Here is a 16,105-nt window from a genome sequence, read left to right on the forward strand (position 1 = left end):
AGATATTTACAAAATTTTTTAAAAAGGAAAAACTTATAATATTTTGACAACTGGTTTAAAAAATGTAAAGGAACATAAATTATGGGAGAAAAATATATTTAACATTGTTACTTTTTAATAAATTAACTATTTGGGAATATGTTAGTTTGATATATAAGTTCTGTTTGTCGTTAAAAACAAGTAGGTGAGTTCTATGTTTTATTCTCTTTTTCTTATCTTTCTTTTACCCCCTTCTCCTCGATTCTTTTCTTATTTTTCCTCACCCAAGTTATTAGTTATGTTCACCACATTATTATTGTCATATTTTCTAATCACTTCTTTTGTCTAACTTAACTTTATATTTTTATTTCTGTAATTATGTTATTTTTACTTATATATTTAACTACCTATATATACGTTTTATTTTCCATTTCTTTCATTACTTTATTTTTATTAATTTTCATTCTGTACAGATATTTACTTTAATCATTCTTTATATATGTTTTTTTTTTTTGTATTCATTGGTTGTTATCTTGTTCTTTGTTCTTAGCCCTGATGAAGGCTAGAAATTTTAGCCAAAATGTTGGCATTATTAAATAAGTTCTTTCAACTTATTTGTGTTATTTATTGACCGCACCCCAAACCATCTCAGTTGTTTAGATGTAGTCCTAAGTAATGGATTTGTTCGACAGGAATAAGTGGGGTATTATTAAAGGATACTGTGGGGCAGGAGGTCATGGGTTTACGACGAAGGGTAAATATAATTTGATGGGATTTATTTGAATTCTCCAGTTTCGGCACCATTCTTCAAGGATGATGATGTGGGATTGGAGGTTTTTGAATACAATGGAAGGGTTATTATTCACTGAAAATAGACATTTGTCATCGGCATAAGTGGTGAGTATGGGTTGGAATGTTAATCGTAAAACTGTATATAGGATAGGATCAAGGATACTACCCTGAGGTATACCAGTAGGCTGAGGAAAGACAATTGAATAAGTGTTGATTTACTTTATAATAATCCATTACAGAGATAAGGAAGTATGTAGTGGGTAGGAATTTATGGATCTTATATAGCAGTAACTGGGTACCAGTTCTACATCAAGAAAGACTTCCGGACAGTACATTCCACGCTCCAATGCAGGCGAGACCACACGATGGCATTGCTGGATAGTAGAGTGGGATGTTCGGAATCCAAACTGGTAATCTGGTATGTGGTTGGAATCTAGAATGGGGTACAGGTGTTTTCTTTAATATCTGATTTTCTTTTTTATGTTTGTCTAAGAATTCCAACTTGTACATTTACTACAAAGTAAAGAAAAGAAAGGTGAAAAAATTAAAACTTTAATTTACTTAATCTGTAATTTTATTAACAGTACATTCATACATCCATATGATCGACCAATCAAATGGTAAATAACAATGAATCATAAATACTTCTACCATAATCTCTCTTTTTGACCAGAGTGCCAATTTCAGTATATAACATCATCAATAATTTAAAAATTACTGTATATACATTTATTTAAATTTAATAATACTAAGAATCAAGGAGTCGCCAGTAACAGATCACATGATGGGAACAACAAAAAAGAAAGAAAATAAATTAAGTAAAATTTGTCTAAAATATGATGTCACAAGTAGCAATGTATAACAAACAAGAGCATCCTCTCGATTAGCCAGCTCATTTTAAAAGGAAAATGCCAGAATCAATTCATCTCACAGTTATCCAGCTGTTTTGTAATAACCAGCCTTAAAGTAGTAACAATATTATTAACTTCTTATTTTGAGACCTGCCTATATATTAACAATTAAAAATTACTATAATACATACACTATTATAAAAACAGATTGAAATAAGTCATGACCTTCTCCTCTTATGTTAACAATATATACAAATTATTAAATGCATTTGAAATACATATTTCTCACCTACTTGAATATATTATCACCTTAAAATAAGCAAAATAAATAAAAAATAACATATATATAATATATACCTAAGGAGGATGGAAATATCAAATACATATAAGAGTAATAAAATATAGTTTTTATATATTGTGTATCTAAGTCAGATACATCGCCCTAACAGAGAAGTTGGAAATGATCTCAGAGACGAGGAACACGGGTTAAGCTTAATTAAATAATACGGAATTAGGATCTTCATTATCTATCTGCTTTATGTACCTAAGTACATCTTTCTTGGTTATGACTCCCAACAGTCGCCTGTAATAGGAAACAAAACAAATTATCAATCATATAAAATAATGACATTCTATAAATTACTATGTCTTGTAAAGTTATCATATGTAAATAACCATCAAGAAAAAAGCTTTGTATAAAAAGTAGAAACAATTTTAGAAATGCCATGCATACCAAAAAAGGGTTTAACTTTAGGTGATAAAATACTCTTGCTTGGGTATGCTGATTTGGTATTGTTGGATGAGTACGAGGAAACTATAAAACTAAATATAACTAGGTTGATAAAATATAGTAAAGAACTAGGTATTAGAATAAATACACATAAAACATGTTAACAAGTACAAGTTAAAATTGATGAGTCTGCCAAGTATAGATAGGGGAATAAGAAATGGTGGCTGTTTCATAATGTTAAAAAAAATTAATTTTACTTTTGAAGCTTTATATCTTTAAAATTACCAACAACACAAGAAATCCTAAAATAAGTGAGATTCATAACATTTTTTTTTAAGTTACGAAAAATCAATAGTTCTTAATTAATTTTGGGAAATCTCAGGAACTATCAGATGTACAGATGTCTATTAGCAATCAAGTTAAATCTAGTTAAATGTACTATAAAGTAGTTTATAATTTTTATCTTTGTTTCATGATATTTTGTCTAATATCACAAAAACTACTACTCCTACGAAGAGAAATGTCATAAACCACTTTATAGCTCATTGAATTAGCTACAATTTGAGTGCTAATAGACATCTATACGTCAAATGGATCTTGAGATATAGATTCACAAACTAGTGATTTTTTTATGAACTGTTGCTTAAAAAAGCCTTGTTTTGGGAGCTATTTATAGTAAACAGTTCTATTAGGGCTCATATTTTATCAAAATAAAACTACGTTGATGAACTATAGAATAGTAAGGAAGTATTATTTGAAATTTTATGAAGAAAACAAAATATATGGATAGCAGTGGAAACGGAAGCAATTTCGGTGATGTAGATGAAGGAGCAAATACACGGTCTATTCATAAAGTTTCAAGACTGGTCACATAATCAGAAACACATTGAACATTTTTGTACAGTTAACTAAAAATCTTCTATATAAGACTCTTCAGTATCAACACACCACTGTCAGTGTCATAGGCTCTCTGGAACTCTTTGAGCAGAAGACTTTTTAGGCACCTCCTTGAAGCTGACTGGAAGGCTGGCAAGGCATGCCTCTAGAGGACTAGAGGAGGGATTACAGTGAAGTCTCAGTTATACGAATATGAGAGGGTACCAAAAATTCTTCGTATAAGTGAATATTTCATGTAAGTGAATACGCTATACATATTATGTATGTATATTTTTGAGAATTTTTTCTCGTAATTAGTAGGTACACATACGTATGTTGTATGCAGTTGAAAGAAAAACAAACTAAAGAGAAAAAAAAATTATTTATTGTATACAAATTTAATTTATCTTTAATCCAAATTTTTTAATTTTTGACAAAAAAAATAGTGTTATGTTTGTTTTATGTTGCTTTTGGCTGAATATATCATTCCTTCGCATTCTGTTAAGGTGTTAAATTCCTTGTCGCTAATTTCTTTCGCATATATAAAATGTTTTACAACTTCAAATGCTTCAAGAGCTTTTGTAAAAATGGAAGAGGCAAAGGATCTTCGTCATCTGAATCAGAATCGTCCGAGCTTATTATTATACATTAGGGAGCAGATATATACATAAAGAGTCATTGGGACCGGATGTTATTCGTGGAAACAAGTTGTTTGCTGTTTCGTTTTTCACAGTATTTTTCGTCCTTTGGAGGAAAAAAAAATTCATAGAACTGAATCAAATTTACTAATATGTGCATAAAGCGGGTCCAAACTTTCCTTCTTATAACTAAGTTTCGTATAAATGGATAATTACATACACATAATTCAGGGGTTTTTGCAGGAGATTGAGAAATTCTTCGCATAACTGAATGTTTCGTATAAGTGAGACTTCACTGTATTATGAAAGATAACATAATGGGAATGACTGATAAGTAAGGATAGGAACCTTCAAAGAGCAAAAGTCTAAATAACAAAGAGAGACTGTGAAGTTTAGAAAGGAGGATATTATGGTCAAAATAATAAAAAAAGGCTTCAAAGGCTTTGGAAAAATTGAGGAGAATAAGGATGGTGAGTTTCTGCTGGTCTATGCCAGAGTTGGGCAAAAATTAGCTATAACTAATGTTGCCATGGATACGACCCTTATTCATGAATGAATCATTGATAAATAAATATTGTATCCATGGCAATTTTAGCTGGGAGTTTCATAGTTGGCCAACTCAGGTCTATTTCTATGTAGAGGTCCATGAAGAGTCAGGGCTTTAGTATTTTGTAAGGAAGTACTGTTACTAGACCAACGGTTGTACAAGGAGGTGATTTAGTCAGAATCACGCTCCACCATCAGATTTGTTCCCCAATTGAGGGTAGCCACTTCATAGAGGCTGTGTGGATCTCAGGGGTTGAATAACGGCTACAGTAACAGAATAAATAACTATCTGTAGCCAGATTTGAACCCAGGTCCTAAGAGTTAGTAGCAAAGTGCCTTTCCCACTGAGCTAACCCTCTCCCCATATTATTTTTACTAATTTATTTTTTAAAATTAAAATTATTCAATAATTATAACATTGTAAATTGTTAGGGATATCTTTTTTGTACGAGACTTGACCCAACATAATCAATTGTTATAAGGCTCGCCAGGCTAATCTAGAAATATAAAAATAAAATATTTTCAAAAATGTTGTGAATCCTCCACTTTTTAAGATATTGAAAGGTTTTTAAAACGGGATCTTTCAAAAAATGTTGATGAGTGTAAATGTGTATATTAAAAATTAGGTATAGGTGTTCGTTGCCCGTTTTGACAAAAAAATCAATAGCAGTGAGTGAAACTAGGAATAGATCAACAACTTTGTCCTCTGGCATTTTTTATATTAGATCTATTGCTCGGTCTATTAATATTGGACATTATAACTATTCATCCTTTTAAAAAAATTAACAGCCTTAGGTATTACAAAGATATTTATATGCAATACAGAGGAAAATTTAAAGACTGATTACCCAAGTTTATTAAATAAAACAAGGAATAACTTTTTCCTTGCACCCTTAAAATATATCCAAAACAATGTAGAAACTTACCCATGGTGCGTGACTAGTGTCTGCCTGAGGCCTAGTTTGCGGAACATATCTACGACAGTCTCCATCGGAGTCTGGTCTGTTATTGTGATAGGTGCCATGTCTAATATCTTTTTCAATTTTAGTGGCGGCGAACTATTAGGACCAAGAGGTTGGCTTGGGTTTGAACTAAACAGCACTAATGAGTCACTTTGTACTCCTTCGACTGTTCTTCGGGCATTTTCTAGAAAAAAAAACATATATATCAGATAATAAATAAATTAATGATAAATTTAATTTTTATCCTAAAATGAATAATACTAGATATTGTAATGGACAATAGAGAAGAAATTAGAGGTGGGAACGTATGCATAGGAAGTAGCAGGCTGAGTGAGAGAAAAGTCATGTTTTAATGAATATATTAATGGGCATTAATGTGGGGTGTGTTTAGAGTTGAGAAATCGGAAAAATGTTTTTTTTAATGATATATCAATGCTCTTGATAGTTTACAATTGAGGTATGTAGCTTCAAAGCCCATAGAATTGTTTATAATTTATCTAGTTGACACTCAAAATACATTTAGCTAGACAGATTAAAGATGAATTGGCAGGCTGAAATTCTTGTTCTGAGGGTATTTTAAGTATAAATGTTAATCAATCACTTCTTTCCCAACTTGCTCTTTTTTTCACTAGGAACTCATTTCCTAATTCGTCTGACTTTTAACTTTTAATATAGTATTTTATGATCATATAATATTTACAGTTTTAAATTTGAACACAACTTCTAAGAATTCAAGATATAACAAAAATGTTTAAGTTTTTCAAAAATAATAAGGCATCATTTTTACTATAAGTATAAAACTTAATATAATTACCAATTGCCAGAGATAAATCCCTCCTCAGAACAAACCCGACAAGATATTGAGATTCCCTTGACACAACTACAGGGAAACCGTTGTGTTCAGTTTCTTTCAACAGCTGTGTAACATCTTCCACCGTCATCGAGTCCTGCGTTAATACAGATAGAGGTTCGTTTCTCCTTTAAGAAAAATAAAAATAATAATTAATACAACAAAAACTAATGATAAAAATAAAAACTGTCTTTTGAACTGGAAATAAACTTTACAAAAACTGAGCTCTTATAACAGATATGTTTATTTGGGGGGGCTTGATATGAATTTTTAGTTGAATTATGGGAACATTTTGTAAATGATTTTTTTTTTTATTGGTATTTTTATTCTGTCATATTAACGGAGATGGGCAAAAATTAGCTACAGCTAAAACTAATAGCTAAAGTTGCCATGGATACGACCCTTATTCATGAATGAACCATTGATAAATAAATATCGTATCCATGGCAATTTTAGCTATTAGTTTCATAGTTGCCCAACTCTGCATATTAATGTGAGGAATCTATCGACGGCATACAATTCAAAATTTGCTTTATTTAGGTGTTTTATACATTTTGGGATTTTACTGCCTAAATATCTGATTTTAATCATTTGTCAAAGTAATCTCATACATGATAAAACATATCCTCAACAGGACATAAGTTCACTATAATCTACCGAAAGTTTCTTTATTTAAAATTTTAGGCTTCTATCAAACAATTTAATGCTCAGAAGATTAATTAAAATCAAAAACCAGCTATTTCATTTTGCCTAAACACTGGAGTACTTTATTAACTCTACCTCAAAAGTATATATAGAAATCATTTTGACAGCTTGATACATATAATAAATGAATAGTTATAACAATATCATAGTAAAGTTATAACATTATCATTCTTCAATATTCCTATTTATTTAATAATTTGGACTGTTTCTTCGATTTCATATTTCTCAATTATTTATAATCCAATATTTCATAGGATAAAAATAAAATTTTTCACATTTCTGATTTCTGTAAATCAAACAAAATATGATATAAAAACTTGGATACAAGAAGAAGTGAATATATTAAGAAATCATTGTACTAACTTGGGTTGCATTACATCAGCAGCGAGGGAGGTATGTGCGAATTCTTCCTTGGAATCGAGGAAAGGATAACCATTGAGGTTGATGTGAGCGTCGTAAATACCCTGTTTACCGAGAGCATCGCCGACCCACTTGGAAGCCATCGCAGCAGCCATCAGAGGGACAATATAGCGCACACCGCCGGTCAGTTCAAACATTATAACGACCAATGACACTGAAAAGTAGTCATTTCAACTATAAAAAAAATATTCATGGACTATTTTTTTTCTTTATATCAAAGCTTATAGGATCTCCTCTGCACAGATTTGATAACACTGAGGATAAAAAAGCATACATCATTTGTTGGTGTGACCAATTTGCGATTTGAGATTGGCGTGGACCCAATACAGTGCAAATTGACCAACCACCCGAGTACAATTAAATTCATAGAATCTACAAACCTCAAGCTCTAAATAGCTTATTATAAGACTAATGGCACACAATAGGCCTAGCAGGCGGCAGTACTACCAGCCATAAATAAAAAATAAAATAAAGCTATGAACAATAATTCAGTAGGGTAATTGTGTCCCAAAAATGCAATAAGTAGATTTTTAATCGTCATTTACAGTACAGAAATTTTATTTATATTTAACCATGTTTTCTCATAATTTAGAGGATTTAATACAGATTAGATAATGATATGTATGTTTTCTTCTGTACCAAAAATTATTCAGTTTTTTTTTTATGTATAGGTGGTTTTAGTTATATTTTATTTTATTTAATTAGTTGTGATAATATTCATTTGTTATTTTTTTTTTAAACCTATTTATTAATTCATTTATATGTTTGTAGTTCTTTTTAAATTAATTTAATTTTTTTTTTTTTTAGTAAACTGTTCCACTGCTATGATTTGATCGAAAGGTTGTTGCAGATCACTGGAGAGGTGAGGTATGAAGGAGTAAAACTAGTATATACAAGTAGGAAGGAAATAGGAAAAGGGAAAATAATTTATTGTTAAGAAAAAAAAATGTATTAAAGTGTATTGATGATAATTGTAAAAAAACTAAAAATGTTAATGTAATGTAGTGTATAAGTTATGTTTACGGGGTATGTAATAATAATCTTAATACCTAACTCCCTCTGTCAACAACTCTAGAAAGTATAAATATAGGATTACTATTCAGAATAGAGCAGTCTATTATCAGCAACCGTGAGTGTATTTTCTCGTTCCTTTTTCCTTTTTTTTTTGAGTTCAGAACCCGCTATCACGTATCTTATATATGTCCAATTATGGATTGATGGGTGGTTGGCGAAATAAAGCATTTCTCTCTCAACGTTAATATTTGTTGATTTTCTTTCATTAAACCAAAAAGCAAGCTAACTAATTTCATCCTTTAGAAGTTATGGAGGTCAAAACAAAGTCGTTTCAAATATTTCAAGATGGTGACATGCGTCCTTCCGAAGTTTGTGGAATTACTTCCATGTTGTGTGGGAGGATTGAAATTTTTCAACTTTTGTTGTTTCACTACAGAATTATAGTACAAATTAATCTAAGAAGAAATAGAAGACGATAAAAATTATCTATGAAGTATTTACATTGTGAAACATCACAAGTGAATTAGAGCAGTTGTACTACAATTGATTTTTTGAATCGACGATTGAACATCGAGGCATGAGAATGAACAAAGGAAACAAGGAGTGCAGACTATCCTTTGTTTACGGTCAGGGGTAGATAAATAAAAAGAAGATATCAAGAGTGCAGGCATCCAAGAAGAGATATCATGCAATATAATGGAAGGAAGAAAGACACTTTTTGTTTGGAAGCTAGGATAGGACCAATCCTTTGTTTACTGTCAGAGGTACATTTTGAAAAAGAAGATATCGAGAACCATCAGACATCAAAGAAGCATATATAATTGGTTAGTTTGCTCTATCTAGGATTAAATTATATTTGTAAAAGTAGCTATTAATTTAGCTGTCATTGTGTTGTAATTGTCTGGAAAACCCGCACTGAGATAAGGGTCAATAATATTATATAAAATTCTCATTTAAACCTTGTAGTCATCAAAGCTATATTTTAAATCTGAGAATAAATAAAAATATTAAATTTCCTTTTATTAATTTTAATAAATATGGAATATTACAATATTTAACTTTTTTTTAATCATAATTTAGAGGATCTAATGCAGATTAGATAATGATATGTAGGTATTTATGTTTTCTTTTATACCAAAAATGAATACAATAAGTCTTAATTAAGTGCAACACTGTTTTTTTTTGCCGATATATTATGCAACCTTATGATCGTTCTAAAACAACTTAGTCCCCGAATAATTAACTATTTTTCATTTTACCTTTATCCTTGATAGCAGTTATTGAACTTTGAGAACACCACATAAATCAATTTCATGGCTTCAGATACAACTGGTGCCATTTTTAGAATCACTTTATACGTTTAATATAATTGGCCCTACTATACACAAGTATTCTATTAATGATAAACACAAAATTAAAACTAATAAAGTTAACAGATAAGAGTAAAATAAAATAATCATGTTAATACTGATACTGACTCACCCGTCATTCTTGTAACACCTCCTAAAACAGCAGCGGCACCAACCATTGCATATAGTCCTGGTGTAATACAATCTTCTCCCGAGGCACACTCAGTTGCAAAAATGAAGATGTGTGGATAAGCTACCGCAAGTTGTTGCATCCCAATACCGACGATTCTACCCACAATGCCACCAAGGCAAAGAGACGGAATAAATAAACCACAAGGAACCTTCATACCAAATGTGAATATCGTAGTTACAAGCTTAAAGAGGAGAGCTAAAACCAGAAGCCACACTGCTGTATCCACACCAGGATCATCCGGGCTGTTATCATAATTACTAAAAAACCAAAAAACAAAACAAACATTAATGATTGATTAATAATGATATTGATAACAATAATTAATGTAAACATAATGTTCATACATAATATATTATTTAAAAGGAAGATGGTGAGAGAGGTTGAAATAACTCAGATACTAAATAAACTATTGGGAGCCTATGTTTTGTCCCACTTGGTGGGCTTCTTTAGGGCTAAAAATGATACAAACAACTAAAATAATGTAACAAAGTAAGAGAACATGAAATAAAAGTAAACTAAAGTATGGCTAAATAGGATATAAAATAAGAGAACATTCATATAAAAATGAAAAACTAAATAAAATAGACAGTGAAAAGTATATGTAAACAATAATTACAAAACTTTTTTAGACAATTGTTGAAAACAGAAATAATAACAAATAAAAAGTAAATAAATGGAATTATAAAAACATAGTACATACTAAAAGACAGAAAATAAGAATAAAAAATTCCGTTGAATTCCCCCACTTTCCAACCCTGTTGATTCCTTGCATCCACCTTTAGCTCATTCTTTCGCTTATCTTCATTGCAAAAGGTGGGCGCCATATTTTGTTCATTATTTTCCTTTTAATGTACCTTTATTTTATTTTTATTTCCCTTATTTTCCGTCTTTTATTGTGTACTGTATTTTTATATTTCTCTTTTATCTTAATTTTTTATTGTTTCCATTTTCATTAATTGTCTAATACTTTTTTATTTATACTTTTCACTATACATCTTTTTTTTAAATTTATTTTGTTCATTTTTTTTTTTATAAATTTTCACCAGATTAACTAGTGGTAAAAATAAAATAAATAAGTGCTGCAAAAATACTAACTTAGATAAAATAAAACAAAATAACTGACTCTATGGCAACTATTAAAATCTTAAACCATTGTTCACTTAAATTGAATAGGTAACCCTGTGTAGGTGAGCAACACTTTGTTCGTCCAATATAACCTGTACCAGCAAACACCATCAAAACTTTTCATACGCTGTCGACTGACGAGTTATGCTGAGGAACATAAATCGTATAATATAAGGAAATTGTTTATATTTCAAAATTTTATGGTTTTCTTTTATTAATCAGTACATGATGTTTTGTTGTTATCTTTTTTTTAGCAATACCAAAAATTGAATGATAATGTTGATAACACCGCATTTGACTTATTTTATACTTAGTACAGTACTTGGTTTTTATACTTATTACAGAATTCAGTGTTTAAAATATTATTAACAGTATCTAACACCCAATTTACATTTAGAAGCACAAGACTCTTAAATTAGAATCTCACAATTTATTAAAAAATAAATTAAATTTTTATGATATCTAATCTTCAAAATTTTTTTAACTTATGATTCTCACCATAGACCATCGGCAGCTGAAACACCACACTGGCTGAAGAGCAAATAGATGAGCTGGCTTGTACTCATTCTGGTAAATGGATTAGGGTAGGCAATAACCGCAGTGATAGCAGTTACGACAAGAACCTCTGTCACTGGGTACTGGCCCAACCGAGAAGTCTTTCTGTACCTACACCACCAAATGTTAGCCTTGATGAAAACAGTAGCAATTGCACCCTGCATATTTATCAATAAATTAGTAACAAATAACTAGAATAATAAATAGAAAAAAAATTACATATCGAATACTTACACCAATTATTCCTAAACCAACAAACGGTACAAGTTCGATAAAAACCCATGGTTTATTATATTCAACATAGAATAATACCGAATGTTCGTTCCCAAATGGATTTATTGATCTAAGAACAAAGGCAGCAACAAGAGCACAGAAAAAAGATCTCCAAAGAGTTTTTAATGGAAAATAATAGCTGACCTATAGTTATATAAAAAGAAAATTATTAATAGAGGTTAAAATAAAACACAAAGAAAAATACAAATATTAAAATGATATCATTTTCTATTGTCAAAGACAGTTTAACCACCATACCTCCTCCAAACTGAAAAGAACCCCTCCAATCGGAGCACCAAAAGCAACAGAAACACCCGCAGCTGCTGCAGCTGACAATATTTCTCTTTTCTTAGCCTCATTACGACCATATTTCGGAAACAGATATGATAAGATATTTCCTAAAATAATAATTAGTATTAAATAAATATATAGATCTATAACCCTGTTCAAATAAAAAACATAAAAAATTAAGTCATAATTACAAAACTTGTAGAACTTATTTCAACAAGTTTATCCCCTCTACGCAGTTTACACACTAATTTTAAGAAAATTGGAGAGAATAAATATTTTGAAATAGATGCCTGTGCACTTTAACTGTAGTAATATTATCTTATTAAGAAATGAGATACCTTTTGCACATAATATATAACCCAGAGTGTGAATATGGGCAATGGAGAATCCCTGCTGACAAGTAGTAGCATTGGATTTATGAGAAACCTGGAATTTGGTCGAGCCTGATCAGATGGCTGGTTATATAGCACCTATGCCCAGAGAATCAGTTCCCAAACACCTACTTAAAGATCGACCTGGTGGAAGAGGAGGTAGAGGAAGATTATAGAGAGACCCAGATTCTTGCAGGAATTAAATAAATAAAGGGCACTGATACAAAACTATAACTGTAACTAGACCATTTTCTAAAGTTTCCCAAATACTGCAATTCAGCAAAGAAGTTCCTTATTAATAATACTATAACTTGTTTATAAGAAGCTCTTATATATTGTAATATGCTCTTTTTGAGTAAATAATATATTTTGATGTATAAAGGGTTTTTAATAATATGTTTATTTTATATATCATTTTAAGATTGTTAATTTGTTTTGTTTATCCAAAAAGCAAGCTAACCAATTTTTATTGACTATTTTAACTTGTCCCCTCATAATTGAAAATACAGTAAATTAAAGGAAAAATAGAAATCAAGAAATATTGCTAAAGAATAATATTCAGAAAGTAAATCATTTGCAAAAATCCCTAACTGTTGTGCGACAATCGATGTTACATGCAACATGGAGACAGGTTCTGGTTTTTGGTGGGCATTCGTTGTGTGGACAGAGAAGAGAAAGGATGTCTTCAGGATGAGGAGGTCCTCATCAATTTCTATCAAGAAGGAAGCCATTTTGGACGCTAAGACAGAACAATAGAAACAAAGAAGATACCAGGGATCATCATAGGAAGATCGTGAACTTGGTTAGTTTTGTATGCATAAAAAATAGATACATGTGTGAAATAGATTTTAATTTAATTAATTGTAATTATAGTAAATGCCTGTTTCTGATTGCTAGCAACCCACCCTGAGATTAAGAGTCTTTTTATATAATAAAATTATATTATCCATTAAGTAGTAAAGTTCTTAATTTGAACCCAAATTATCTTTTATATTTGAAAAAAGTTATAAAACGAGCAAAATTCTTTTTTATTTAATTTTTAGTATTTTAAAATTATTACAATATATTCAGTTATAAAAAGAAACACTACAGTAATCAGAAACAAAAATTACATGGATTAACTTGAATATCGACATCGGTTATACATCATCAAAAATAAATTAAAACTTTCTATTTATTTATTAATTATGAGGTGTGATTAGTTGTCTGTAGATTTATATGAGGAAACGATGGTTGGGAGGGAAGAGGGATACAATAAGTAAAGATATAAAAATAAACAAAACTCATTTATTCGTGCCGATGTTTCGACCTAAATTTCAGGCCTTCATCAGGGCTGAAAAACTAAAGGAGATAACAACCTCAATTCAGAGAAACATCAAAACCTCATTTTCATTCAAAACTAAAGTAGTTAACATAATACCCCGAGTTGCAGAGTATCAATAGTACTCATTGAGGAGACTGTACATTCAACTATACTTCAGTATAATCTACTTCAACTGTATAAATCAGATAAGTCATAATTTGAAAAACTAACCTATGCAAGAGGCTATGTGCACCATTGGACCTTCCTTTCCTAAACTCAGACCAGCTGATACAGATAACATTATACCGACTGATTTGATTATCAGCGTCCATTTTCCGAGGTAGCCTCGAATAATGAAACCACTTAAAATTGTCTTTATCTAAAAAAAAAAAAATTATTATTACATTAATAAGAGGAAAACATGATATAATAAAAAATATAAAGCCTAGTACATTACCTCAGGTATACCAGAGCCACAAGCATACGGAGCGAACATACGAACTAGACCAGCGGCAAGAGAAGCAAATAGCAATGCCCAAGCAATGAAGAACATATAGGAGACGATATAAGCTCCAGCTCCAGTCCTACTGTTTGTAATTAACTCAGACCACATCATCCACTGTTCAAAAATAATTTAAAATTATAATATGTTTTATTTATAGAGATGATTGACCATATCACTGCTCCAGAAGTATAATAGGGGTATTCATGATGTTGTGTTAAATGTAAAATGTTTTGCCATGTTAAATGTTATAACTATAAGATTGTGAGCAGCCCAATTTGAAGTCATGTTAAACGTTAAATGCACAAGAGTCCCTAGCGGATTTTCTCAGCAACTTGTTGTATAAGCCTTTATGTTTATAACCTTCCTTCCAGACCCTCATGTTATTGTTTACTTCAATTTTGATTTAAGTAATTAATTACAACATGCCTAGAGTGAGTGAAAAGTGGAATTTGTGTGAAAGTATAGCTTATGAAATGAAATGAAAAAATAACTTTATTCTGGGACATATGTCCCCTAAGAATAATTACATGGTTCATATAGTGAGATTTTTATCGTTTACAAATTTTCAGATAGTAGAATGAAATTACATTGTTTTTTTTACTGTTTTTTTTTTTCTCAAATGTATCATTAAAATTATCCATTCTGGTTTAATAACAGGGATATGAATACCACAAACACACGAAAGAACTGAGCTGTCAACACAAAAATGGCGGCGATCTCAACTGGTCTATTGTATGACGTCATTCTCCATTTAACAGACCAAGTAACAGAGTCTCAGCCATGTTAAATGTTATTTCGTTTTACCACGGTAAAAGAAGGCAATTTTTTTCGATTTAACATGAGTTTTTCCATTTAACACGCTTTAACATGTTAAACCAAAGATCATGAATACCCCTATTGTATAATGGCACAACTGCAAAAATTTAAATTTTACAGGACAAGGAAAAGAAAAATAATTTCAATTGGTTTTAATATAATGGCATGTGGATTTGGTTTTATTCTTCTATGATAGTAGCTCATAGACAGTATGGGTCACTATTGAAACTTTCAAGGCAAAATAATAAATACCAGTCGATATCCTTATAGACAAAGTATAGCACACTTTCCTTTTTAAAAAAAAAAAATTGACAATTGTGTCATTATTCCACTGTAGAGGAAGCTAAATAAGTATGGCATATAACAACCAATCTTCCTTCCTATGGCAAATTTTATAAATACAATTATATCGTTTTACAATCGACTAGTAAATGAATTTTTGAGCCCGCCAAGACAATAAAGTCAATTTCAAAAAAAATTGCAGTAGTGTCATTATTCCTTGGGAGTGGCGATAGGTGAATCAGAAGATGGTCTGAATTGAAAATTGAGGTCTAGAAAAACAATTAAGAAATAGATTTAACTATCGCTAATAAATAGTTTGACCCATGTGCAGATAATTATGAGGGCTCAAAAAGAAATTTACAGAGAAGGTAAAACTAATGTAAGAGTCTAAAAGTGACACGTAAATTATACAGACATAAAGGTGTTAGTATAAAAAGACATCCATATAAAGAAACTAACATAAAACATAGATAAATGTTTTATTCTCATTATAATATTAATTCACTAATTTTAAATTTGCAGCTTTATTATTCACTTCAAAATCCTTTCAGTTATTTTTATTATTGGAGAAGTTTGTCAGGGCATGTGATCAGCAAAGAACAACATAAATAAACAAAACCATATTTATTTATTTTATGCCGACGTTTCGACCTGAGTTTCAGGTCTTCATCAGGGCTAT

The 16,105-nt window shown here is 30.5% G+C and overlaps 1 protein-coding gene across 11 annotated transcripts in view; it reads right to left on the reverse strand.

Annotated features, from left to right (window-relative positions):
* Nucleotides 1-1,322: 1,322 nt before the first annotated feature.
* Nucleotides 1,323-16,105, reverse strand: part of ClC-c (chloride channel protein 3) — a 51,931-nt gene continuing 37,148 nt past the window's right edge. For all 11 annotated transcript variants that reach the window (XM_014439186.2, XM_014439187.2, XM_067046807.1 and 8 more), the window contains 10 exons: nucleotides 14,281-14,442; nucleotides 14,055-14,202; nucleotides 12,117-12,256; nucleotides 11,820-12,002; nucleotides 11,529-11,743; nucleotides 9,846-10,162; nucleotides 7,293-7,503; nucleotides 6,189-6,352; nucleotides 5,339-5,558; nucleotides 1,323-2,205 (listed from right to left, as the gene is read on the reverse strand). In XM_014439186.2, the coding sequence (XP_014294672.1) occupies nucleotides 2,115-2,205; nucleotides 5,339-5,558; nucleotides 6,189-6,352; nucleotides 7,293-7,503; nucleotides 9,846-10,162; nucleotides 11,529-11,743; nucleotides 11,820-12,002; nucleotides 12,117-12,256; nucleotides 14,055-14,202; nucleotides 14,281-14,442 (1,851 nt within the window). In that variant the 3' untranslated portion in view covers nucleotides 1,323-2,114. The remainder of the gene's footprint in view (nucleotides 2,206-5,338; nucleotides 5,559-6,188; nucleotides 6,353-7,292; nucleotides 7,504-9,845; nucleotides 10,163-11,528; nucleotides 11,744-11,819; nucleotides 12,003-12,116; nucleotides 12,257-14,054; nucleotides 14,203-14,280; nucleotides 14,443-16,105) is intronic.

This window comes from Halyomorpha halys, unplaced genomic scaffold, assembly GCF_000696795.3.
Source record: "Halyomorpha halys isolate HHAL.00 unplaced genomic scaffold, Hhal_1.1 Scaffold78.1, whole genome shotgun sequence".
In the NCBI taxonomy this organism is placed as follows: domain Eukaryota; kingdom Metazoa; phylum Arthropoda; class Insecta; order Hemiptera; family Pentatomidae; genus Halyomorpha; species Halyomorpha halys.